This window comes from Microtus pennsylvanicus, chromosome 7 (assembly GCF_037038515.1).
Source record: "Microtus pennsylvanicus isolate mMicPen1 chromosome 7, mMicPen1.hap1, whole genome shotgun sequence".
Classification (NCBI taxonomy): domain Eukaryota; kingdom Metazoa; phylum Chordata; class Mammalia; order Rodentia; family Cricetidae; genus Microtus; species Microtus pennsylvanicus.
Window position 1 is genome coordinate 21,710,888 of NC_134585.1, and position 25,963 is coordinate 21,736,850.

The window sequence follows — 25,963 nt, forward strand, 5'->3', positions numbered from 1 at the left end:
GTGTCAGGGAAGCAAGTAGCAGGGCTGAGACAAGGACAGACCTTAATGATCACTCTGGTCTCTCCATTAGGAGCCTGACAGCTATAAGTGTCCTTTAGAATTATTTCCCCAATGCCATGGAGAGAATAAACAGAGAGGGTTTTTTCTAGGGCTCATTTATAGTCTGCTGGGACCAGGAGCCTCACAGCTGCAATTGCCCTTGGGTATCCTGGGCATCCCTTTGTCACTGAGTCTAACTCCTTGCTAAGGTAGGCCACTGGTTGTGGTATGGGTCCTATTGATTGGGTCAGAATGTCTATGTCAATTCTCTTTCAGAAACAAACCAGTGGAAATTGAGGCTGAGTGGGCAACCCCAGAGTAGGGGCCCTTGGTTAATACACCCTTGAGTACTGGGAGGAATGATTAGCCTCAGGTTCCCATGTTGGGTGGGGGGGTTTAAGGGAGAGTCTTGGCTGGTTCTGAAAATCCAGGAAGCTAGGTACTTGGGAAGCCCATAACCTAAGGAAGACACCCAGCTGTCCAACAGTGCGGCAAGGGGGAAGCTTGGATAGGAGGGTTCCATTCAGAGTTCAGGTTGCCAGAGGGAGAACCTCTGGCATTGCTCTCAAGTATGTGACTTGAGATTGGCACTTTTCTCAAGAGATCTCATTTCCCTCACATGGCTAGAGGAGGCTGGGGTGGTGGAGGAGGGGTGGAGAAGTTGAGGAGACTGGGGTGGTGGTGGATGTTGGAGCGTAGCCCCCAGCCCCTGACATCTATTACAGTGCCCCCTGGCCTGGGAGCTGCATTAGTCTGGACTCCAAATCCCAGCATGCCAGGTCCTGACCCCTCCCACATGGTATTTAAGTGGGCTCCCAGAGGAGAAACACATACATGTGCTCCCCGCTTTTCTGTCTCCCAGCCACCCAAGAGTGTCGTATTTAATAAAACGATGGGCATTTTAATTTGTTTTGATTTGAAAAAAAATTCCCCCCAGCTTAGGAGTTTATTAGAGGGGGTGTGTACAGGCCTGGGGAATTGGTGTGTAGAGAGATAGACAGAGAGAGAGGGATGGGGAGGGAGGGGGGGAGAGAGAGAAGCTGCATCTTCAAGAGGGAGATGGAAAAAGAAGAGACTCAGGCTGCAAGCAGGAAGGAAGATCTGCCTGTCTTAGCGGATGGGGGAAGGAGTGGGCGTGGCTTATGACTTGTCTATTAAAGAGACAGAACAGATCATTACAGGGTGGAGAAAGTTGAGAGACTGAGTTCCCTGTCAGCATATCTTTGCATGCTTCCCAGAGTAACACATCTACCTATTGATGCAAAGTTACATGGGGACTGACCAGTCTATGAGGTCCTGGACCAAGGCAAGTGCAAAGAAACAGGGACTGTCCCTAAACCTTTAGGGCAGGACAGTCCAAGTAACTTTTCAGGCCTTAAAAGTGTGGTCTCCAAAGGCAAATAAAAGCCAAGTATCCAGGTGCAGATGGTACCAAAAAAAGGCATTCTTCAAATCCAGGCAGAATGGTAAGTTCCTCGAGGCTGAATCTGGGTCAGGAGGGCAGAGGTGGAAGGGGACCACAGCCTTGATTAATCCGAAGTCTTTTACTAACTTCCAATCATTGGGGCTTGTTGAACTTCCAAAATAGGTGGGTTATAGGAGCCAGAACAGGCCTTCCCTCCAGAGTCCCTATTTTTTAAGGGCCAAGATGATAGACTCGAATCCTGTCTCTTCAGGCTTTAGTGAGTACTGTTTCTGGTGGGGGAAATGGGTGGGGCCTTGGTGACAGAGGTTTCTGTCCTACCCAGTCCATGTCAGCCACGCCACCCACATCCGTTTAGTCCCAAATAAACAGACAGAGGTCTACATTAATCATAAACTAGTTGGTCTATTAGCTCAGCCTTCTTATTAACTCATAACTTATATTAGTCCATAATTTTTGTCTGTGTTAGTCACTTGGCTTGGTACCTTTATTGGCGAGGCAGTCACCTCTACGTCTGGGTGAGGACTGCAGACTGACCTTTCCTTTTCCCAGAATTCTCACTGCCCTGCCTCTACTTACTTCCTGGTCACCCTGCCTATACTTCCTGTCTGGTTACTGGCTAATCAGTGTTTATTTAAAATACCAGTATTTATTTATTTATTTATTTAAAATACCAATGGTACAGACCATTGTCCCACATCAGGGCCCTTGAAATATGTTGGAACAGGGGCTGGAGAGATGGCTCAGCGGTTAAGAGCACTGCCTGCTCTTCCAAAGGTCCTGAGTTCAATTCCCAGAAACCACATGGTGGCTCACAGCCATCTGTAATGGGATCTGGCGCCCTCTTCTGGCCTCCAGGCATACATGCATTCAGAATACTGAAAATACTGTACACATAATAAATAAATCTTTAAAAAAAGAATATCTGTACGTTAAAAAAACAAATTTATAAAAAAATTAAATATGTTGGAACAGGTGAAGCATTAAAGATGGCCCTGTGCATAGCGGTGGTTCTCAACCATCTCTTTAATATAGTTCGTGTTGTGGTGACCCCCAACCATAAAATTATTTTCATTGCAACTTTATAACTGCAATTCTGCCACTTTTATAAACCATAAGGTAAATATCTGTTTTCTGGTGGTCTTAGGTGACCCCAAAGGAACCACAACCCACAGGCTGAGAACCCCTTCCCTATAGTCTCCTCATCTGCCCATACTGAGAGATATATACTGACTTCTACCAGGAGCAAGCACAGGTTCCCTCCCAGAGGCAGGACAAGTCCAACCTGATGCTTGGAGACAATGTCGCTTCCCTAAATGGGTGCAGGGGTCTCTAGACAATGAAAAAATGGTGTTGGAATAGAGATCTCCCTACTGGCAGGCAAGAGGCTGTGTAAAAAAAAAAAAAAAAAACTTCATGGCTGACCTGATATGCCCCCAAAGATGGCAGTTTGGGGATCTAGGAATCGGAGAAAGGGCAATACTGCACATTGGGGTTCCATTTGCAAAGTTCGGGCTCCTCAGGTTTAACTGGGATTATGGAAACCTGGAGAGGTGGCCTTGGAACCCACAGAATGAAGGTGGCGGCCTTGAGCCTTAGAGTTCAGGGATGCCTTGTCCTTATCCGGTGATTGTCTTGACTATTGGGACAGGGTCCAGGTGGGAGCTGAGACATATTTCTAGCTTGCTCTTTCTTGGGACATTCCTTCTAGAAGTTTCCTGACTGTCCACAAAGACATGGCCTGAAGGGACCCTTCATCATGCCCCCTCTCCTTGGGTAACTCTCATGAACAGCCAGTAGGCCAGCATGTCATTTGTCCTTTCTCCTTTTCGGGTTCAGGTTATGATGCAATAAGTATCAGTTTAGACCAGTGGTTCTCTACCTGGGGGTCTAATGACCCTTTCATAGGGGTCGCCTAAGACCAACATAGATATTTACATTACAACTCATAAATTTGCAAAATTATAGTTATGAAGTAGCAACAAAAATAATTTAATGATTGGAGGTCACCACAACGTAAGAAATTATTAAAGGATCGCAACATTTGGAAAGGTTGAGAATTACTGGGTTAGAATAATTGGTCTAGGTGCTTACCTGGTTCAGCCACCAGCTTCTCGAAAAATAGATCAAAAAAAAAAAAAGACAGGGTCTCATTATGTAGCTCTGGCTACCTTCAAACTCACCATGTAGACCAGGCTAGGCTGGTCTCAAACTCAACATGAGATCTACCTGCGTCTGCCTCCTGGGTGCTGGGATTAAAGGCGTATCCTACCACAGCTGGTTCCTGCAATTCTCTATGGCTCTCTGGGGCTGACTGGGTCAGGAGTTTGTCTTTCAGAGTCCTCTCTGAGGACTCAGCATGTTTCCTGATAGCCGTCTTTAATCGCTGAGAAAGGTCATGGGAGATTCATTTGCTCCCTGGTTAAAAGCCAGCCTCTGTGAGTAAAAAAAAGAGTTTTGATCTTGGCTTTCCTGAAGCCCTCAGAAATGAGATAAAATGCTTTCTCTCCCAGTGACCTCTGGGGTCCCTGACATCCCTAGATGGATCTCTGGAAGGGACAACCTGGGTCCCTGTGAGTCTTGCTCTGGGCAAGTAGTCAGTACCACTCTCTGCTTTTCCACTGAAGCTGAGGTCTGTAAGACTAGCATCCATCCCTCCAGGCTGTGTAGTAAAAGACTTTGAAGGTGTGGGTAGGCCTGTTCATATTGGTCAGGATTTGCCTCAAAATTACCTTCAATCTTGCTTTTTGTTTTATTTGGAACAGGTCTCACTACGTAGCTCTGTCTGGCCCCAAACCCACTATATAGAGCAGGCTGGCCTGGAACTCACAGAGATCCATCTGACGCTGCCTCCTAAGTGCTGGACTTAAAGGCGCGCGTAGCCATACCTGGCTCTCCCCAACTGGTTTGATATCTTTAAGCTTTGTTAATGAACAGGCTCTGTGAACCTACCTACATGGGTCCTAAATCTCCCACCATTTGTTGCAAGGGAAACATCTCTAGAGCCCCTGGGGTTATTTGGGGAGCTTGAGGTGTAACTCTTCGAGGCTCTCCAGCATATGGTGGACAGGGTTTGGGGGACACCAGACAAAGTAGCGGGACCCAGCTGACAATTGTAAGCCAATTCTGAGTGGTCACAAAGGTAGAAGAAGAGCTGAACATAAGGGACCTTAGACCATTCTGTCTCCTGCACAACTAGTGCACCTAAAAACAGTATTATGAGCCAGGCATAATGGCATACACCTTTCAGCACTCAGTAGACAGAGGCAGGTAGATCTCTGCAAGTTCGAGGTCCGTCTGGTCTACAGAGTGAGTTTCAGGACAGCCAGGGAGACATAGTAAGGCCCTATCTCTAAAAAAACTAGAAAGGAAGGGAAGGAAGAGAGAGACAGAGAGAGAGAGAAAGGAAGAGAGAGACATTTTAATTAGGGTTCACTGAGGCGGACATCTCTTTTATCACTCAGGGGATAGTACTTCCTAATAAAGAAAATCGGGATTTATTTGTTTGTTTGAGTGCCTGAAGATCCAAGTCTTCCCAGTGTTCTCAGGTATCCCTTCCCCTCTCTTCATCCACCTGGATGAGTAGGTAGTGCCTATCAGCAGGCAGATCCCAAATCTTCATGGCTCCGTGCCCTGCCATCTCCTGGTTTCCTTCTTTAGTGTTCCACAATGTTTGGTGCCACCAAGTCCTCAAAAACACTTGATTTTGCCCCAAGAGCTGCTTTCTAGGTAATCTGCGCATGCTCCAAGAGTCACAGGAAGCTCTGGGTATCGAGTTGACTGAGCAGGTGTCACTGCTGAAGCCTTGTCTGATTCTATAAACCCACGGTCACCCACTCAAGTCCACACAGCTTGAGACAGAAGCAGAGAGGGTCAGGTCCAGCCCATTAGCCGGAGGGCATAGGGGCCAATATTTATCTGCCTTTTTCTGGGACCCATCCACCAATTGGAAATTCAAATCATTAGCAGAGACCCCAGAAAAACCATTAGAACGACACACTTTCTCATTCTAAGAGGGAAGAACCAGGCAGGGCGCAATCAGAAACAGCTCAGTCACATAAATGACCCTCATAGAATCTTTGCTTTCCCCGGAACTTCACAAGCCAGGCAGCTAGCCTGCTATGAGCCATAACCAACAGGCAGGGTGGGTCCCCTTCACAGACTTGCTTCTGATGTCCACATCTCCTTCTGGTCCCCAGATGAACAGGCTGGAAGCCTTTTGGGGAGACAATGCCTGACATACCCGTGATCTATCCTCGAGTCTTGTGGCATTCAGATGAAACAGGCTCATGGGACTATGAGATTTCAGGTTCAGCCAGTAAGGTTTCAGACACTGGCTGGGTACTGGGTGGGCCTGAATTCAATGCCACCTACCCATTGTTCAACAGCAACAAGAAAAACAAATCAAAACACTGGGTTATTTGTGGCTATCTTCCCCCACAACCGCAAGGTTCTGCAACAAGTAACCCCTGCATCTGTCACCCCCTTCCTTTATGTATACGCATGCCCTATACATGCATGCCTGCCTGCCTGCCAAAAGAAGCCATTGGATCCCATTATAGATGGCTGAGAGACGCCATGTAGTTGCTGGGAACTGAACCTGAGTCCTCTGGAAAAGCAGTCAAGGCTCTTAACCACTGAGCTACCTCTCTAGCCTGCCACACCCATCTCTTAACCGTAGCAAACAAAACCTAGAAAGAGAACCATGTCAGGAACTCAGAATGCGGCGGTTTAACTCAAGCCTAACCCCCTCTGGTTCCCCTGACCCTGCAGGAGTAGGTGGTTCTTAACATTCTATGCGTCCCTTTTCTGAGGTAGTCCCTGAAAGCATTACCTTCCTTCATTGGCAACACTTGGCAGATGCTGAGGATGCGCTTAGGAAACAGGGGCCTGTAAACAGCCTACCCTTCAAGCCCGGCCCAGCGAAAAACCATCAATGACTTGAAGCTGTGGAGACTTTGTACTTGGTTCACGTACCTTGTGTTGGGGCTAGTCTTCTTGAACTAGGTACCTGTTATCTTCAGAAGGAAATGAAATCAAAAGTGGGGTGCCCAGTATGCAATGGGAGCAGAAACAGAAGCAGGTGGCTAGCCAGGAAAGAAGAGAGAAAAGCAGACTGACTATGGAAAGAACCGGTGGTAAGACCCAGCGGACCGCTCAGCTCCAGCCTCCTGCCCAGGCAGCCCGAGCCTCTTTGCCTCTAGTTGATATCAGCGGCAGATTGGGTCCGTGCTGCTGCAAGTTTCCAGTAATTAAGATGGAACCAGGGCCTCCTGCATACACCAGTAAACCTTCTACAGCCAATTCCTACACCCAGTTTCTCCTGTCTTAGTTACTGTTCTATGGCTATGAAAAGACACCGTGACCAAAGGCATCATATAGAAGAAAGCATTTGATTGGAGGCTTGCTTACAGTTTAAGAGAGTTAGTTCATCCAGGACCATCACGGAAGGGAGTTGGTTTCACGCAGGGACAGTACTGGAGCAATAGCCGAGAGCTTTACATTTTGATACAAAGGCAGGAGGCAGAGAGAGGCTGGGCCCTGGTGTGAGCTTTTGAAATCAAAGCCTCCGACACACCTCCTTCAGCAAGGCCATGCCTCTTCCTCCAACAAGGCCACACCTCCAAATCCTTCTTAAATAGTCTACCAACTGGGAACAAAACATTCAAAGACAGGAGCCTATGAAGGCCATTTTTAGTCAAACCAATGCACTCCCTGCTTGGCTTGAGGGCCTTCAGAGGCCAACGTACTTACTAAACAGCCCGGGCTGGGGAAGGGACAGTGTGTGGAGAAGACATCTGCCCCACCACAGAAACAGTAGCCATGTGGGTTCTAAGCAAACACCCAAACCCCCTCAGGGGTGCCAGGATACAACCAAGCTTTCCTACCTGGAGACAAAACTCTCCGTACCCCAAAAACCACCAGGAGCCATGTCCATTTGAATTTTAAGGCTACCCCACCTTGAACTTGAAGTTTGGTAAACTTTAGGGTTTGCCTACATGCTAAGACCCTTCAGCTTTCATTCCCCGAGGAGACAATCCCCAGGTGCCTATCCTTAGCTATTCACAGCTCGTGCGCCAAGGCCAGGTGTGGGCAGAGGAGTGGCTTTTCCCAGTGTACTGAATGGGGTGGGGTAAGGGCCTCACTGCGAAGGGTCCTTGGAGTACAGGGTAGTCCTCACTTCCAGGTTCTCCTTGATTTTCAGTCAGATAACACTGGCCTTGGAAGATCCCATGAAATATAATGGGGTGCTGGTAGTTGTCTGGGGGCTGAGCTCTTTCCTTTGTACAAAGATTTGAACATCTAAAGTGTTGACCCTCCAGAAAGATTGAAAACCAAGCCCCAAGGAAAGTAAACATTACTGCTTTAGGAGTGGAGGATTGCTAAACCAGAAACTGGCCTGGCTATTTCACAGGCCCTGGGCCCTCCCCTTCCCCGTGTTGGTCCTGTTTAGACACCCACCCCATGTCTCCATGCCCTTTTCCCCCCTGTCAGTGTCTTCCGGGAACAAGCCGCTGCCATCTCCGAGAACCTGCCTTTGATTTTCCTGCCTACCCAAGTTTCTCTCGAGTCTAACCCGTTTTCACACGTCATCCCCCTTCCCACCCCCCACACACCCCAAGCAGCCTTACCTCCCTCTCTGCAACCTCCAGTGGTCAGGCAAACCTTTACCTCCCTCTCTGCAACCTCCAGCGGTCAGACAAACCCTTACCTCCCTCTCTGCAACCTCCAGCGGTCAGACAAACCCTCTGCTCTGGCACGTGAACATCCGGGCAGTCTAAAGAGGCAGAGTGGCTGCTACGTCACTTCCCCAGACTTAAGGATCCAATCTGTGAGACCTTAGCTCCTACCTGGGCCTTTTACCCATCTTAGCTCAGGAGATGGCTGCTTTTAGCCCAAGGCTGCAGTTTGGGATTCATCCCCAGCCCTTTGCTGGATTCCCCCAACAGTGGCCTCTAAAGTCCTCTGTGAAGTCCCGGTCATGACTACAGATCTAAGTGACATCAGAGCCCTTTATTGGGGGTACTAGCAGAACCAGCAGCTGGCATAGTGATCTCTGGGAGAGCTTGGTTAAACTTTGAGCAGACGTTTACAGCTTAGGTGGTTTTCAGGGGGCCCTGGGTAAGCTGTGAATGAGTCCCCACCAAGCAGGGAGATGTACAGTCCTGGAGAGGCCTGAACCAGGCCTGATGCTTTCCCAGACTTGCGACAGTCAGTGTCCTCTGCCTGCCAGCTCCTTGCTGCCGAAATGAGGGTGGGAACTGTGTTCCTGACTTGTAGGTGGCTTTTGTGTCTTAACAGCTGGCACGGTGTTTGTTTATTTATTGAGTGCTAATCTGAGTATGACCTGCTGGTTTGTAGGCATCACTTCCAGAGAGCCTCATGGCAATCCTGCCATCAGGCAGAGGGACAGAGTGACTTACCCAAGCATCTCAGCCGAGGTTCCTTTGGACTATGAACCACCGTCTACTCTGGGCTTGTGTTTGAGTTGCTAAATCCTAAGGCAGAGAAGCCCTAGACCCACTCACAGCCAAAGGAAGAACTTCCTCCTGTGTGTCCTGTCTTTGGCAAGGGGTCTGTATCATGGTTGTTGAAAGTATTGGAGTCGGCACAAAACACCCCAGACCCAAAATCTCAGCCCAAAGAAAATTTATTAGCCCAAGAGGCCAAAGGGCAGGGAATAAGAGACAAAGACAGGAGATAGAGGATGAGGGAGAAGGGGAAGGGGACAAGGGAGAGGGGGCAGGGGTACTTCAGAGGGGCAGAGGACTGGCTCTGGATAGAGAGGAGACAGACATGGCCCACAGGTAAATGGTAATTGATAAAGGTAAAAAAGGAAACCCCATGTTAGGATGAAATATTTAATTTTGGGGGGCATGTTAATTAAGGCAGCCAAAAGGGGGCTTGTGATTGCTGGACTTCAATACTTTGATAGCTGGACCTTGGTAGTCAGCCTCAGGAGGAGGAAGTGGCCAAATAAAGGAATACACCTTGATGGTTAGCTTAAGGAATGTAATCTAATGGCTTTTAGCAAGGAGGGGGGCAGATAGTGGAAGGGCCAGGCCTGCCGGAGCCATGACTGCCATGTGGGACTGCTCGGGTCCCTTCAGCTGTGCCCTGCTTTGTTTGGCGTATCTAGCATTTCTAAGCATTTTCATGACCATGTTCAGAAGCCTGGAGCTTCCATATATTAACTAGATTTCAGGTTTTATTTCGAACATCTGGCAACAGTGGTCCAGAGTGAAGCAGCTGAGTATTCTTGTGGGGCCTTGTCTTTTTCAGGCTGCCACAGTCCCCACCTTTTCCTGTGACCCTAACACTGAATGCCCCTCTTTTTTTTCTTTTTTCAAGATAGGGTTTCTCTGTGTCGCCCTGGTTGACCTAGAAAACTCCCTCTGTAGACCAGTCTGGCCTCAAACTCATAGAGATCTGCCCGCCTCTGCCTCCTGAGTGCTGGGACGAAAGGCGTGCGCCACCACTGCCCAGCAAGGACGCCCCCTTTTTTCTTTTTTAACATTGTGTGTGTGTGCATGCGTTCACATATACACTTGGGGAGGTCAAAGGACAACTTGTAGGAGTTGCTTCTTTCCTTCCACGTGGGATCAAGGAATTGAACTCAGGTCACCAGGCTTAGCAGCGAGTGCCTTTAGTATCTCACTGAGTCATCTCGCCATCCCCTCACCTGCCTCTTCTCATGACAAGCACAACTATCTTTAATAGGATCCAGTTTTTTCCCATCCTTCTTTATATTCCAGGGAGACATTTTGCTTTGCAGCTCCTGGATTGGTCAAGTGTTGGCTCCCAGTCTTCCTGGCTCCTTCCTTCATCCCTGGAATGCTTAAGGGGGTGTGTGAGCTCTGAGATCTTTGTATTAGCATTGCCTTTGGAGCTCCAGACACCATCTTGTTTTACTATTAGTGTGTTGAAGAATAGAGTGTTGGACAAGCTATGACATTGGGGCTTCTCAAAGGGGCTAAACCTGGCCTACAGACAGGCTCAAGACTTCAGAGTCCAGCAGTTTCCCCATCTTGGGGACTCCCAACCTGCCCGTTGGTAGCCTCGGAGTGGGTCACGTCAGCAGCCATGAACAAGGTCTCTTTCGTGTGACACCTGTTGACTCTCCTCGAGAGCGATGGAGTGCGAGTCAGCTCCAGTCGGTCTTCCTCCGTCGGTGTGACCCAGGGGCAGCACCGGAAAGCCAGTCTGAATCCAGAGCGAAACCTGAGGGGTGTGAAGAGTCACTTTAAGCAAGGGAAGTAGGGGCACAGGAGCTGTCTGCCACATGGCTGCTCCACGCCCCCCCCCCCCCCAAGCAGTCTAGCTCCCTGGCAGAGGTGCCTCACTCTGAAGAGACCACCAACAAGTCAGGGCTGTTGAGAGATACACATTTGGATGGATTTAGTCCTTTGGAACAACCAGAAACACGGGGGACATGCACATCCAAGGCAGGAGCAGGGAGGATGGCAGCAAGCTCCAAGGTAGGAAGTGGTACCCTGCTTTGAAAGGAAGGAAGGGATGGAGGGAGAGAGAGGGAGGAAGGAAAGGAGAAGGGAGAAGAGAGAGAAACCAAAGTATATTACAAAGAAACCATGTGATCTAACTGACTTCTAATGGAGAATCAAAGAGGAGTTTTGGAAATAAAGAGAAGAAGGGAAGAAAAAAAAGAATTAAGCTCTGGCCATTTGTGTAGAATAGGGACATTGCCGACCCCCTTCCAGGGGCAGCCTCTAAGAAAAACTGGCACATTGAAGCTACCAAGTATGGGTACTTTTGCTCAGAGAAATAAACAGCTCTCCCTCAAGCCTGGGTGTGGGCCTGTAATCCCGGCTACTCCAGAGAGTAAGAAAGGAGGGGGGGAGGGCTCAAGGAAGGTCCGAGGCTAGCCCAGGTAGCTTGGCCTGTCACAAAATAAGTAGAATGAGGCCTTGGATGTTGGAGAAAAGAAAAGTTGGGAAAAAACCAAACCAAACCAAAAGACACCCTTTCCCACGGTGACACTGACGCCTCTGTAGTCGAGAATGACTTTGAACTTTTGATCCTTCTGACTATCTCCAAAGTGCTCAGGTTGCAGGTGCACCCCACTAGGCCCAGTTTATGGAGTGCTGGAGATCAAACCCAGAGCCTCATGCCCGCCAGGAGGCGAGCATCTCATCAACTATACCACATCTCCTGCTTTGGGCTGATTTTTTTTTTCTTAATGCATGTGGGTGTTTTACCTGCATGTATGTCTGAGTGACAGGTGCATGCAATGCCCAATGTAGCCAGAAGGAGGTGCTGGATCCTTTGGGATTCGAGTCATAGACAGTTGTGACCTACCATGTGGGTGCTGGGATTTGAACCTGGGTCCTCTGGAAGAGCAGCCTGTTGTGGGATACTTGATTACACTGTGAACCCTGAGATTGCATTAATAAAATAAAATCTACCTTAGGTCAAGGGCCGGAGCCAGCCACTAGTTGGCAGGAAGTAGAGGGGAGGGACTTTGAATTTGGTGGTCCCTTTTGGTTTGGAATAGAGGAAAAGGAGCACTCTTTCTGAGGCTCCAGCTAAGGAGGAAGGTCAGCTAGTTGCTCCACAACCTCTCTGAGCTAGCAAGTGTTCCCCCTCGCCTCTGACCCCAAGTCTTTATTAGTAAAAATCATAAGATATAAATTTTGATAAAACAATAGCAGTCAGTGCTCTTAACCCCTGAGCCACTTATCCGGCCCCCAGGGCTGGTTCTTTTGAAAGGTAAAGCAGAGCACCTGTCTCCCAGGTCTCTGCCTCAACGCCTTATAGAACTCTCCCAGCTGAAGTACCAGATCAAGTGCCGACCTTGACCACAGGGCTTTTGATTTGGGTGTTCCTTCTGTGTGGAATTCTTGCTCAGGCTGCCAGGCAGAGTCAGTCATTCCAGCTTTTGCTCCAGTGTAAGCTGCAGCCCCTGCCCAGTGGTGAAGTCCGTCGGCACATCCTGCCCACACTCACACATTACGTTAGCTTGCTACGTGATGTCTAGGCCATCAGCTTTTGCAAAAAAAAAAAAAAATCTTTGCGGGCTGAAGAAATGGCTCAATGGTTAAGAGCATTGCTTGCTCTTCCAAAGGTCGTGAGTTCAATTCCCAGCAACCACATGTTGGCTCACAACCATCTGTAATGGGGTCTGGTGCCCTCTTCTGGCCTTCAGGCATACACACAGACAGAATATTATATACATAATAAATAAATAAATATTAAAAATATATATTAAAAAAATCTTTGCTTCTGCTCTCTCCTCACCTCCTGGGGCTGGAAAAGTGCTGGGCACCTGGAGCTACTTAGTGAGTGTTTTCTGAGCAGAGAGGCCAGGCCAGAACACCGGATCTCTGTGATAATGTCGTCACAGAACAGCGCAGAAGCCACTTCAGAAGCTTGCAGGACTGAATACGGTGCCGTGTCACAACATCGGATGTGACCGGGACACAGGAGAGTGACATTCACACAGGCATGGGGTGCTGGGGGTGTGTGTCTCTCCCTGATAAGACAGGGCATTCTCCAGGTTCTCACATCCATCTCGTGAACAAGATGCGTGAGGGGGAAGCATTGGAGACGCACGGAATTCCAAATCCCAGAGCCATTGCCTGTGCAGGGGTTAGGAGGATCCACCCTTAGGCTCAGTTTCCCTATCTGTATAATGGGAGACTCCCTTTCCTCTCTTATCTACTTACCTCTTGGAGCTAAAGATTCTAGGCACCCAGTAAGCACTCACAGAGCCTGCCCCAGGTGAGTGGGTCAACTGAGTAACAAAGACCTCCGTGGGAGCCTGGGCACCTGAATAGATGGCTGATAAAAGTTATGAACAAAGAGGCCCCAGGGTCCATGTTGCTCACATCCATCCAGCAGACTGAGCTGATGCAGTGTCTACCTCTCAAGCCCTCTTGCCTGCCCCCTCCCAGGATAGAAGGCTCACTCTGTGCACAGGGCTCCTGGGACTCGGATTCTGTCTGGCTTACCACCTCTTCCGTTTCTATGAGACCCAGATCAGGTGCCAGCGTATCCTAGGACCTTAGGAGCACCAGGGGCAGGAGTAAGATAAGATCCCAGCCCCTCCTTCCCTGGTCACATCCTGGGGGATGGGGTGGCAAGAAATATGCACTGTGATTCCCCAGCCCAGCCCCCATTCTCTTTAGACAACCTGCCTACCTAGACTAGGTGCATCCTTAAGATGAAGCTCTTAGAAATGCCAGCTCTTTGAGCTGGCGAGATGGTACAGTGGGGAGAGGCACCTGCTGCCAAGCCTAGCAAGCCGAGTTCTATCGCAGAAACCCACATGGTAGAAAGAGAGGTAGCTACTGCAAATTGTCCTCTGACCCCCAAACACAGGTGCCATGGCATACACTCATTTGTACACAGGCACACACACACAACATTAAAAAGAAAAAAACACTAGCTCCGAGGCAGTGCTACCTCTTTGTCCCGGCTCTTCCTTCCTCTCATTCTGTCCTTCTGCCTCTCCCTGCTCCCTCCTTCCCTCCATCTCTCTGATCCTGACTTCTGCCCTCTCCCTTGTCCCTGATGCAGACCCCAGAAGAGACAGAAGGACAGAGAAGAACACAGGCACCATGGCCCGGCAAAGGACAAGGCTTTGGGAAGGAGATGGGACTCAGGCTAGATCCAGGCCACAGGGAGCGGTGTGCTGTGGGCTGACCTGAAGGGGGCAGCATTCCTATGTGGGAATAAAAGGGGCTGAGCCAGCGTGGCACTCACCTGTGGTTGAGGCAGCAGTAAATGATGGGATTGTACATGGTGGAGCTCATGGCTAGCCAGAAGAGGGCCAGGTAGACATGCTGGATGAACTTGTGGTAGTAGATGTCCTCTTGGAAGCTGCCCAGGATGAAGTAGAGGTGGTAGGGCAGCCAGCAGATGGCAAATGTCAGCACCACCAGTACCATGGCCTTCACAAACTGGTCAGGGAGAGGCTCGGGTCAGTCCTTGGTCCCTCAGTCCCAAGTCACCCCTCCTGGGAGCAGCGCAGGGTACCCCTCATCCTGGCCTTGATAACCTTCTGTAGTCAGAGCCCGTCTACCTCTCTGCCCTCCATCCGCTGGAACGTGAATACGCTCCAGAGCCCACCACCTCATGGCTTTCCCACAGGCTAGTTTGTCGGCGCTCACTGCTGTCCTTCCATTGAAATCCTCAAGTCTAGCAGCCCCGTTCTGTGGTCCACTCTCCCAGAATTCTTTCCCACGGGTCACCTCTTCATCCTATGCCTCTCTTAGGAGGTCAAAGCTCTGGGACCCCAGCCACCCTTCCCTCTGATCTTTGTCTACTTTAGCGCTTCTATGTAGGCAGTGATGTTCCAACCTGACCCATCCTCTCCCTAGAGGCCAGGTTCCTGAGCCCTTCGGGGCACCTCACTAGCCTGGAATTTGCAGGCACACTAATTGTCCAGCACTCCTGAGGACCAGAAGGCAAGTTGGAGATCGCAACTGGAGACCAACTTCTCAGTGGAAGGGACACTAAGTGTCCTAAGTACCCTAAGTACCCCGCTGCTTGCTATGATGAAACTTTTAGAACACAAAGAAGTCGGTCCAGCATTGTCTCCAGACGGCAGAGGTCTGTAGCGCTGAGTGACCTGGATTGTGTGCTCCCCGCTGCCCCCTAGCGGGCAGGCTTGGGGCCCAGGTGACTCCAGGAGGTCCCGCCCTCTCTGATCCCCTTCTCACCTTCTTCTTGGCCTGCAGATGGCGCAGGTTGGCGCCGTGAGCCTGGTGTCTGGGGACCGCGCGTTTCCACAGCGTGAGGCCAATGACACTGTAAGCCACGAACATCACCACGAGGGGTAGGAAGTAGATGAGGACAAACACTACCAGATGATACCTGAACGGAGAGAGAGCCATGGACCTGGGTGGGCAGCAGGCGGCCAGATCCACCCAGGCTCGCCCACGCTTAAGGTCCATGAACCCCACGGACCCCCACCCTTGAAGCCCCACCCTCGGTTTTGTTTGATTTAAAGAAAAATTAAGCAACATTGGCTAGTATATGTGCCAAAGAGGGGCCTTTCTCACTAAATGTCACCGGCATCAGCCCCAGTTCTGTGTTACTGAAAAGGCTAAAAGGGTGGGGGGAAAAGGAGAAGCTAATGAAATTTTATGTTTGTTTAACGTATAAAATAAAACACCGGCGCCGGGGAGACGGCTCTGTGGGAATCCGGGCTTGCTGTCAAGCCCGATGATGACCTGAAGTGGATCCCTGGAAGCCACATGTAGATGAGAGAGTGGCCGTAGAGTGCTCAAACTCTGCCCCCCACCCCGTGCCCCATGTTCTAAAAAAAGAAACCTTACTATATATATATATAATACTCTAAACTAGGTGTGCTGGCACATGCCCGAAATCCCATCAGCACAGGTATGGAAGCAGGAAGATGGGGAGTTTAAGGTTATTCCTCTGTTCACAGCGAATCAGAGGCCAGGCTGCGCTATATGAGACCCTGTTTCACACAAATGCCATCAAGCACAAAGGTCAACCCTCCCGCCCTGTTCACAACGTATGTTTTCTCCCAGAATCATCTCTGTGTGTATAGCTATGTGGTGAGTGCAGGAATGAACATGTGTGCACATGAATAGATACATAGATTAAGTAGAGCAGACGTGATAATTCAGGAGCTACCGTGTAGCAAAAGCCTTATTCAGAGATGAGCAGCGGAGACTGCCACCCTGATAGCCGCTGGTCCTCTGCGTCCTGCTCCTCAACACTGCCTGGGTACACGGCGGCATCGGGCAAAGACCTTTGAGCCAGACCCAGCCAGCGCTGCGCCTTCTGAGTCCCCAGGGAGGATTCCTGGGTTGTACTGAAGCCCACTATTTCCTCTGAGGAAGGCACTATGCCAGAGACGTGTCACTGGCTCCATTTTTCTGAGGGTGTCAGGATCTCCTGAATAAGTCACAGTTCCCCTGACTCCCAGGCAGGTGAGGGTGGGCGGTCGTCCTTGAAGCAACAAGGAATGGGTCTGAGAGTCCCCTTTTACCATGTGACTTCTTTTTTTAAACAATGTGTGTGTGTGTGTGTAGGCATGTATGCATGTGTGTGCATATCTGTATGTGAGTAGGTACATGTGGGGCTATGCATGCGTGTATGCACATGTGTGTATATGTGTGTATGTATGTGTGTGTGGAAGTCTTCCTTGAGCCCTCTTTGCCTAATATATATTGAAGCAGGGTCTCTCCCTTGGAGAGCTCTCTGACATGGCTAGTCCAGCTGACCTTGCTCTATATCACCGTCTCCACCTCCTGAGATTACAGGTAGGCTGTCATAACTACCTGGTATTGACTTCCGTACAGACTCCACAAACACATCTAACACTGGCCTACCTACAGACACCAGTGGCAGCGCGTGTGTGACCTGCAGAGCCACACACTCCATCTGCAGACACACATGGTCCATGTTCATCCTGAGTGAGGTGGCGGGCAGGCTGAGCAATCAGGCTCCAAGGCAGTTTGGCCCGCGTTTGGTTCCCCTGCTTTCCCATTCACTGGGTTGTCTGGGGCACGTCATGTAACAGTTTCTCTACCACCAAGATGGAAGGATACAATACATGTAGTGGTCGTGGTGACTTGCGAGATGGAGGCTGGAGGGTCAGAGTTCCAGGTCAGCCTAGGCTACATACAATTCCCCTAGGCAGGGGAATGTAGCTTAGCTGATAGGATGCTAGCCTAGCACACACGGGCCCTTGCATCCCCTGTACCACATGAAGCAGGTGTGGTGACATCAAGGTCAGCATTGTTTAAAATAAATACACAAAATATGAGCTGTATTTGCTCCATAACATTAGGAGAATTAGCAGTATCAGTATATATGAAATGCTTCTAACAGGCCTGGTACTTGGCATTGCTTTTCATATAGATGGTCCCCTACTTGATGTTTTGATTCAATGACCTTGACTGTCTGGTGATGGAAATAAAACACTCACTCAGCAGAAACCACACCTTAAATTCTTACCTTTCCATTTGCTTTTCTATGAAGAAACTGAGCAATGGCAGTGAGTGTCACCTCTAGTTAGCCACCAGGTCACAGTTATGAGGGCATTTCCCACACTTGACACTGGGTATTTTCCACCTACAATGGTTTGTTGTGGTGTAGCCTCACTGTTAGCTTTATTTTGTTTTGTTTTGTTTTAAAACAGCCTCATAGAGACCACGCTTGTCTTGAGCATGCTGTGAGCTGAGGATGACCTTGAATTTATGATCCTCCTACCTCTCTCTTCCAAGTGCTGGAATAACCGGTGTGTACCACCACTCTCAGTTTATGGGGTTCTGGGAATTGAATTTAAGGTTTCCCTGGATGCGAGACAAGCAGTCTACCACTGAGTCACACTCCATACCGCTAAGACACACCCCCATACCACTAAGACACACCCCATACCGATAAACCACACCTCCAGCCCCTTGCTGGCAGTCAAGGAGATTCAGGATAAACCTGAACTCACATGATCATACATATACCTGCAGAATAGTGTGAATATCTCTAGGCACATGCTACACACAGACGTGAATCAACATACAAGCACATGTATGCCCACCCTCATCCCTGGCGTGGGGCTTACAGAAGAAGCATCTTGTCTCCGTTGTCATTGGGCCAGGCCACCACACACTTGGTGGCCCCCTGGTCCACGGTGATGGTGGAGTAGAAGCACTGGGGAGAAGCGAGAGCCAGGGCTACCAGCCAGATGCCAGCGATAACCGCCTTGGTGCTGGGGGCGGAGAGCCGTGGCTGGAAGGGATGAACGATGGCCATGTACCTACAAGCAGATCACAACATCAGCTGACATCCTCCCCTTACCTTGCTGTTCAGGCCAGCGTCTCCCTGTTCACACAGCTGCCCTGTAGGCAGATGCTGGAATCCCATCCAATCTGCAGAGGTGGTGATGGGGAGGTAGTGACTGTCTCCAGCCATAGCATGCTAGTACCCCAGAATCTAGCCCAGGAACCCATTCTACTGCCTCCCCCTGGGCGTGGACAGGCCCTTGGCCAGTCAGACTATGATCCAACCCAGAGCAGGGTACAGTCCAGCACTAGCCTGAAGCACAGCCTGACTTGAGTGTATGTATTCTCGTTCCCAAGTCAGCTTCCCACCACTCTTTATGGTACAAGCATTTTCCAGACAAAAACCAAACCAGTGATGCCCTCTGGAACTTTCTGCAGCAGTAGCTGTATCTGACACACACAGGGTCCCATTCAGTGACCACTCACCATAGGTGCCATAGGACACAGACGATTGTGTCTGAGGATGAGCAAACATTTTACTTTTCTTTGAGACAGAGTCTCATGTAGCCCAGGCTGGCCTTGAACTTGCTATAAAGCTGAGGATAACCTTGAACTCCTGATCCTTTTGAGTGCAGTGAATTACAGGTATGGATTGCCATGCTTGATTTATGCAGCACTGGGGATAGAATCCAGGACTTCAAGCTGCTAGGCATGCATTCTACCACCTGAACCCGTTCTGTAGACTTGTGCAGGCACAAGCTGAATCCTGCAGGCATGAATCTTTCCAGCAGTTCTTGGCCTGTGGGTCACGACCCCCACAGGGGTCACACATCAGATATTCTGCATATCAGATATTTAAATCACAATTCATAAAAGTGGCAAAATTATAGTTACAAAGTAATAATGAAAATAATTTTATGGTTGGGGGGTTACCATAAAATGAGGAACTGTATTAAAAACACTAGGAAGGCTGAGAATCACTGCTTTAGACTCTGCACATTGCCAATGCTCAGTTCAGTCCGCTCTCACAGTTTTCCCTGTGTCTTAGTTAGTTTTTGTTGTTGTTTATTTGTTTGTTCAACCTGACACAGCTAAAGTCATTTGAGAAGAAGGAACCTCAGTTGAGAAAGTGCCCCCACCAGATTGCCCTGTGAACAAGCCTGGGGGACCTTTTCTTGATTAATGTTTGATGCTTCGGGGGTGGGGGTCAAGCTCATGGTGTCACCCGTGATTAGGCAGTTCCGTGCTGTGTAAGAGAGCAAGCTGAGCAAGGCACAGTGTAGTGATGTTTTGTTTGCGGTTTAAGAAATAAAGCGTGCCTGAAGATCAGAGCACAGAGCTAAGCCACTAGAGGCCAGGGAGTGGTGGTGCACACTTTAATCCCAGGGCCGTGGAGACAGAGGCAGAGGAATCTCTGGGAGTTCAAGGCCACCCTGGGCTACTTAAAGGTGAGTCTGTCTAAAAGAGAAACAGAACTCCACAAAGGTGATCCCAGTACTTGGGGGGTGGAGACAGGAGTGATGTGGGTGGGCGAAGAGAGAAATATAAGGCAGGAGAAGACAGGAGCTCAGTTCAGCCTAGGTAGTCAGTCAGAGAGCGCAGTCTGAGGACAGGATCACCCTTTAGGTCCGAGCATTGGTAGAGGTGAGAACTCCCTAGTGGCAGGTTGCTCTGCTTCTCCAATCACTCAGCTTTTGTCCCTAATATCTGACTCTGAGTTTTTATTATGAATACCAATTAGAATTCACGCTACAGCACAGGAAGCAAGTCAGTAAGAAACATTTCTCTATGGCTTCTGCTACAGTCCCTGCCTCCAGGTTCCTGCCCTGACTTCCTCGTGAACTGTTACCTGGAAGTAGAAAATGTCCCTTCCTTCGCAAGTTGCTTTTGGTCTTGGTTCTTTATGACAGCAATGGAAACCTTAACAAAGATGCCCTGGAAGAGCCCGCACGGGGGCTTTCCTCCCCTCCCCTTCAGAAGCTCCTCCTTCCTGCCAGCACTCGCTGAGGTCATAGACCACCTTCTTGATGAAGCTGTCCAGAACAGGCTCTGCTGATGTCTCTCTGCAGGGCACGGCAGGGACTTGGGTTGCTGTTGAGCCCTGTGTCTGGGGAAGTGCAGTGGTCTGGATGGTGAGCGTCATCTCCATTTTCCACACCAGGAGACAGAGCAACGCTGACTTTGAATCCTGGTTGGTCTCAGCTGTCTACACCTGAATTGCTCTGTTCCCTGTTCTTCAGGACCCACACAGGGAGCACCCTGGACTTAGTGGGGGCTCAGGCTTCATCAGCCTAGGGCCCAACCGAGGAAGGCTCACTGCCTGTTTCTCAAAGGCTAGAGGACCCAAAGGCACCATTCTCCAAGGCTGAAACCCATCTTCCTAATATGCACCCTAACCTAAGGCTTGATTCCCTTTTAGCAGAGATCAGGGCAGGATTAGATTGGCGACTCCATGGGTCACAATGAAGAACACAAACTCTTCATTACAATAAGATTAGCTTATTTCTTTTTGAAATATAGTCTTACTACATAGCCCTGACTGGCCTCCGGCTCACAGAGATTTGCTTGCTTCTGCCTCTTGAGTGCTTGGATCAAAGGCAAACACCACTGTACCCAGGAGTTCATTTGAATTTTGAGGCAGGGTCTCATGTAGCCCAGGCTGGTCTCATACTCTCTATGTAGCTGAGGATGACCTTGAATTTCCAGTTCTTTCATCTCTACCTCCCAAGTGCTAAGCCATGCACCACCATGCCAAGTTGAAATATTTGCCTCCATGCAGGTATTTGTACAAGTGTATATACTGTATAGAGTCCAGAGACCAACTTTGGGGGTTTTTCCTCAAGATACTATCTTCCTTGATTTTTGAGACAGGGTCTCTTGATGGTCTGGAACTCACTAGTTGGGCTAGGCTGACTGTAGTAATTTGAATGTAATTGGTTCCCATAAACTCAGGGGGAAGCACTATTGGGAGGTGTGGCTTTGTTAGGGTAGGTGCGGCTTTATTGGAGGAAGTGTGGCTTTGAGGTCTCATATATGTTCAAGCCACACCCAGTATCTCAGTTCACTTCCTATTGCCTTTGGATCAAGATGTAGAATCCTCAGCTCCTTCTCTAGGACCATGTCTGCCTGCACACTGCCATATTCCCAACTGCCATGCTCCCCGCCGTTGCCGAATGTGTTACTCTTTTGGCTTTTTGAGGGGTCCACCACCCAAGTTCCCAAATAAATCACACAAGGAGGCTTTTTCTTAGTTATGAATGCCCAGCCTAAGCTTGGCTTGTTTCTTGCCAGCTTTTCTTAACCTTAAATTACACAAGGACCTTTTGCTTCTGTTTTTTTTTAAATATTTATTTATTATGTATACAGTATTCTGTCTGTGTGTATGTCTGCAGGCCAGAAGAGGGCACCAGACCTCATTACAGATGGTTGTGAGCCACCATGTGGTTGCTGGGAATTGAACTCAGAACCTTTGGAAGAGCAGGCAATGCTCTTAACCACTGAGCCATCTCTCCAGACCTGCTTCTGGGTTTTTATCTTTCTCAATTTCTGTATACCTTTCTTTGCTTCTTTCTCTGTAGCTTGCTATGTCACTGATCCCTGGTGTCCTCCTCTCCTTGAGCTCAGATCTCCTTCTGTTTATCCTCTCTCCCTGCCAGCCTGCCTATCCTTGCTCCTGCCTTGCTATTGGCCATTCATCTCTTTATTAGGACCATCAGGTGTTTTAGACAGGCACAGTAACACAGCTTCACAGAGTTAAACAAACGCAGCGTAAACAACAGTCACACACATGAAAACAATATTCCCCAACACCCTACTATGATAATGGAGTGAACCTCTGAGCTGTCAGCCGTCACCTCCTTAAGCGGTTTCCTTATAGAGTTGCCATGGTCATAGAGTCTCTTCATAGCAATAGGAACCCTACCTGAGACACTGACTGTCCGTCAAGCACTGGGGATTCTCCCATCTCTAACCTCTCCTGCTCTGGGATTACAAGTTTGTGCTAGCATGGATGGAATTCAGGTATTCATGCTCACACTGCAAGTTCTTCACCGGCAGAGCTGCCTCTGCCTCCTGAGTGCAGTGATTAAAGACGTGTGCCCCCACCCCTGGCCTAGAATAACATTTTAATATGAGGGCCAGCTGTAGGGTGGCTCATGCCCCATTAGCAGAGGGTAAGGTCCTGGGAGTTTAGAATCAGGCTGATCTGGGTTCGAATCCTGTCTCTACTACTTCCTGACAAGATCTTGAACAAAGAGCATTAGCTTTCTGGACCTTCCATTTCCAGCTCCATGAAAATGGGGTCATTCATGCATGTGGGCTGTCGTATGGAGGAAGGGATACATGCGCACAGGAAAGAGAACAGTCCTATGAATTCATTGTTTTAAATTCATCAGAGAGGGCTTTGGTGGGCAATGCCTGGCCCTCCCTCTCTAGGATGAACCTGAGCTTTGAGACAAGGTAGGAACTGTAGGCTGTGGCACGGAGTTGCATGTTTCCCGTTTGTTGAAATAGAGGAGTCCACACTGGGGCATCCTGGGTGTTAAGACTGAGCCCTGAGAACCTTACCACCTTATCCATTGCTTGGAATGTTTGTCTCTAGAATTCTCCAGGCTGCCCTGATCTACTCATTGTTGCTCGGATCCCAACCTCCCAATGGGTCCATCCATGTTCATTTAAGCCTGTAGCCCAGTGGTTCCCAACCTGTGGGTCTTGACCCCTTGGACAAACTTGTCTCTAAAAAAAATTTACAATTCATAACAGTAGCAAATTTACAGTTATGAATCAGCAGCAAAAATAATTTTATGGTTAGGGGGTCACCAGAACATGGGGAATTGTATTAAAGGGTCTCAGCGTTAGGAAGGTTGAGAATCACTGAGTGTAGACTATTCCTCCCAGCACATCTTGGTGCCAAGAGAGCCCCCTCTAGCCAATATTTGTTTGCAACACTCATGGCCTCAAATACAATTACAGTTTATTTATTCGTGTGTTTAGGATTTAAATTTTTACCCTAGCAGGAACATTTACATGGGTTTCCCCCACCTAAACCCCAAAACAATACTTACACGGCACACACTGAGTATATATTTGCTGAGTGAAGAAAGTGAGAAAGGGGGCCAATGAGAGGGCTCAGTTGGTAAAGGGGCTTGATGTGAAGCCTGAGGACCCAAGTTCAATCCCCAGAACCCACAAAAGGTAGAAGTTAAAAACTGAGTCCTACAAGTTGTCCTCTGACCTTCCCAGGGGTATTGTGAGAAGTGTGCATGCTAGCACGTGTACACACACACACACACACACACACACACACACACACACCAAACAAACCAATGTGATAAAAAAATTTTTAAAAAGGCGTGGAGAAAGGAATTGCGAGTCTCAGCTGCTGCCAGCTTGCTCAGAGCCCTGCTCTGCCACCGGTCATTGCCCTCCTGCTTGCCTTCCAGGCTCCCTGGCTTCCACCTAGCTTCCTGTGGTCCAGACTCCCTCTGAGGTAGAGGCTCTAAGACCTCATGTGCTAACATTGTTTATCCCCCCGCATCAGTGGAGGTTCCACCAAACCTGGAACTGTGCCCAATACAGAGGAAGCACCCCAAATTTGCTGCATGACAAAAGAAATCCTTAGGGGACATTCAGACAGACCCAGGGAGGAGGGAGGGATGTTCAGCAGGCACCAGCCCAATTTGGAAAGACTTCTCCTGAACCCACTGCCCAGAGGGCCCTGGCTCTGCCCTGACTCACTGGATGACCTTAACTAGCCCCACTTATCCTGATTCCCCAGTTCTCTTGGGTGTAAAGACAGAAGCTGTACCTAATGAATGGTATTCAAACATTTTTTTTTGTGTGTGTGTGTGTGTGTGTGTGTGTGTGTGTGTGTGTGTGTGTGTGAGACAACTGTCTTTGGAGCTTAGGATGACTTGGGCCTCTGGCCCTCCTCCTGCTACCTCCAAGTGTGGGAATTGCAGGTGGTGGCGTGCACCACCATCTTATATCTGATTTATGCAGTGCCGGGGATCACAGCCACAGCGCCAAACACACTAAGCAAGCATGCTGCCAACGGAGCTACATCCACAGCCCCAAACTTCTCACTTTTAACGAGTAGAAAACATTGTCAAAGAAAAAAAATGTTTTGAAAACATTGCCTCAAAGGAAATCCCCAGAGAACCCCACAGAAAACCATCCATAGCTCCGCGGCAGTGAGAGGCTGTGGGGGAAGGTTGCTGGGAGAAGTTGGGGAGTGGTGGGGGATGAGGGGAGAAAGGAAAGCTCACATCTACCCAATCATTGTAATCGGTACTCTTTGTCCGAGGGTCTCATGGCTCTGTCTCCGTCTCCTGGACTTCCTTGGTCTTTGAATCATCTCATCATACTGGCTGTTAGTCAGATTCCCACTCCCCCAGGCATTTGAGTCTCCTCTTTTACCCCAGCCTGCCTGCCCCAGAAGGTCTCAGTGCTACTTCTTCCACCCCATCCTAGGCCCATTTCTCAAAGGCTGGTACCCTTCCATATACACACTAGCAACATCTCCCTCCCCCCCAAAAAAAAGCATAGATCTAACCAGAGGCAGCACTCTAACCCCATGCAATATTCAACTTTTTTCCAAATACAAAAACAATCTGCACAATTTCCTTGTATAAAGACAGTAAGATAGGAAGAATCACACTTCCAAAGTCGCTGGGAACATCGTTCCTTCCCACCTTGAGCAAGCTCTTAGGGTAAAGTCATTCTGTGTCTAATCTCCGCTCTCCCTACTTTGGCTCCGTATCCCCCTGTCTTCTTGCTATGAACCCAGACCAGGTCTAGGAGGCAATCCTCTGAGCTCTCCAACAAGACACCCACCCCGCTTCCCTGGTGCCCGCTCTTGCCTGTCAGCGGCGATGGCAGTCATGGAGTAGATGCTGACGAATATGGCTGTGATGGGAAAGAGGTTCTGGAAATAGCAGAAGGCGCGACCGAAGTACCAGATGTTGTGACTGGCATAAACGAAGTTGAAGGTGGCATTGAAGGCTGCCATGCAGAGGTCTGCCAGGGCCAGGTTGATGATGAAATAGTTGGTGACTGTACGCATTCTCTCATGGGCCAGAATGATCCAGATGACTGTGGCATTGCCCATGACAGCCACCAGCACCAGGGCCAGGTAGGCTATGGCCCACAGCGCCAGCTGCCAGGCAGGCATGGAGAAGGCTGTGATGCCCGTGGTGTTGCTCTCGAGGCCAGATAAGATGCTGGTGTCAGTGACAATGGCATGGGCCCCCATGGCTGATCCTGGGCCTGGAACACAGGGTCTGACCCTGCAGTTCGTATTGAAACTGCCACAGGAGAGAAATCCTCTTTGGAGTGTAGATATTCGGGGGTGGGGTGGGGTGGACAATTGGAAAGCAGACACGTGTAGCCAGAGGACCACACCTATGGCTCAAGCAGGAATGAGTTAGGGCGAGCAGAAGACAGGGTTCCAGCCAGACTGTTCAACCATCTTGTGGAGATGGAGACCCCAAACTCCAACCTTAGAGCAGGAGGCATCCCGATAACCCGTTGTTTCTGCTCCTTCAAACCAGAGTCAGAATGAGGACATGTCCAGCCGTGGGCATTTAGGAAGTTGATGACAATCCAGGACTTGAATTCATCTCTCTCTTAATGCTACTCAGGATACGTGCCAGTTGAGAGGTGTGCACAGCATGGTGAGTCTGTGGGTCCTTCAGGTCCAGTGTGCAGCCAGCAGACCTCCAAGCTTTGCAGGGTAGCCTCCCAAGGCTGCCAGCGGCCAGCCGCTACTCCCAACTCCTCCTTC

General features: G+C 49.3%; 1 protein-coding gene across 1 annotated transcript; it reads right to left on the reverse strand.

Moving 5' to 3' along the window:
• Window positions 1-9,096: 9,096 nt before the first annotated feature.
• Tacr2 (tachykinin receptor 2) lies at window positions 9,097-25,557 on the reverse strand. The gene is made up of 5 exons (XM_075980148.1): window positions 25,041-25,557; window positions 18,021-18,215; window positions 15,145-15,298; window positions 14,186-14,382; window positions 9,097-10,684 (listed from the first exon to the last, which is right to left on the reverse strand). Exons 1-5 carry the CDS (start codon window positions 25,430-25,432, stop codon window positions 10,468-10,470), a joined length of 1,155 nt encoding a protein of 384 aa, XP_075836263.1. The 5' UTR covers window positions 25,433-25,557; the 3' UTR covers window positions 9,097-10,467.
• Window positions 25,558-25,963: the final 406 nt, after the last annotated feature.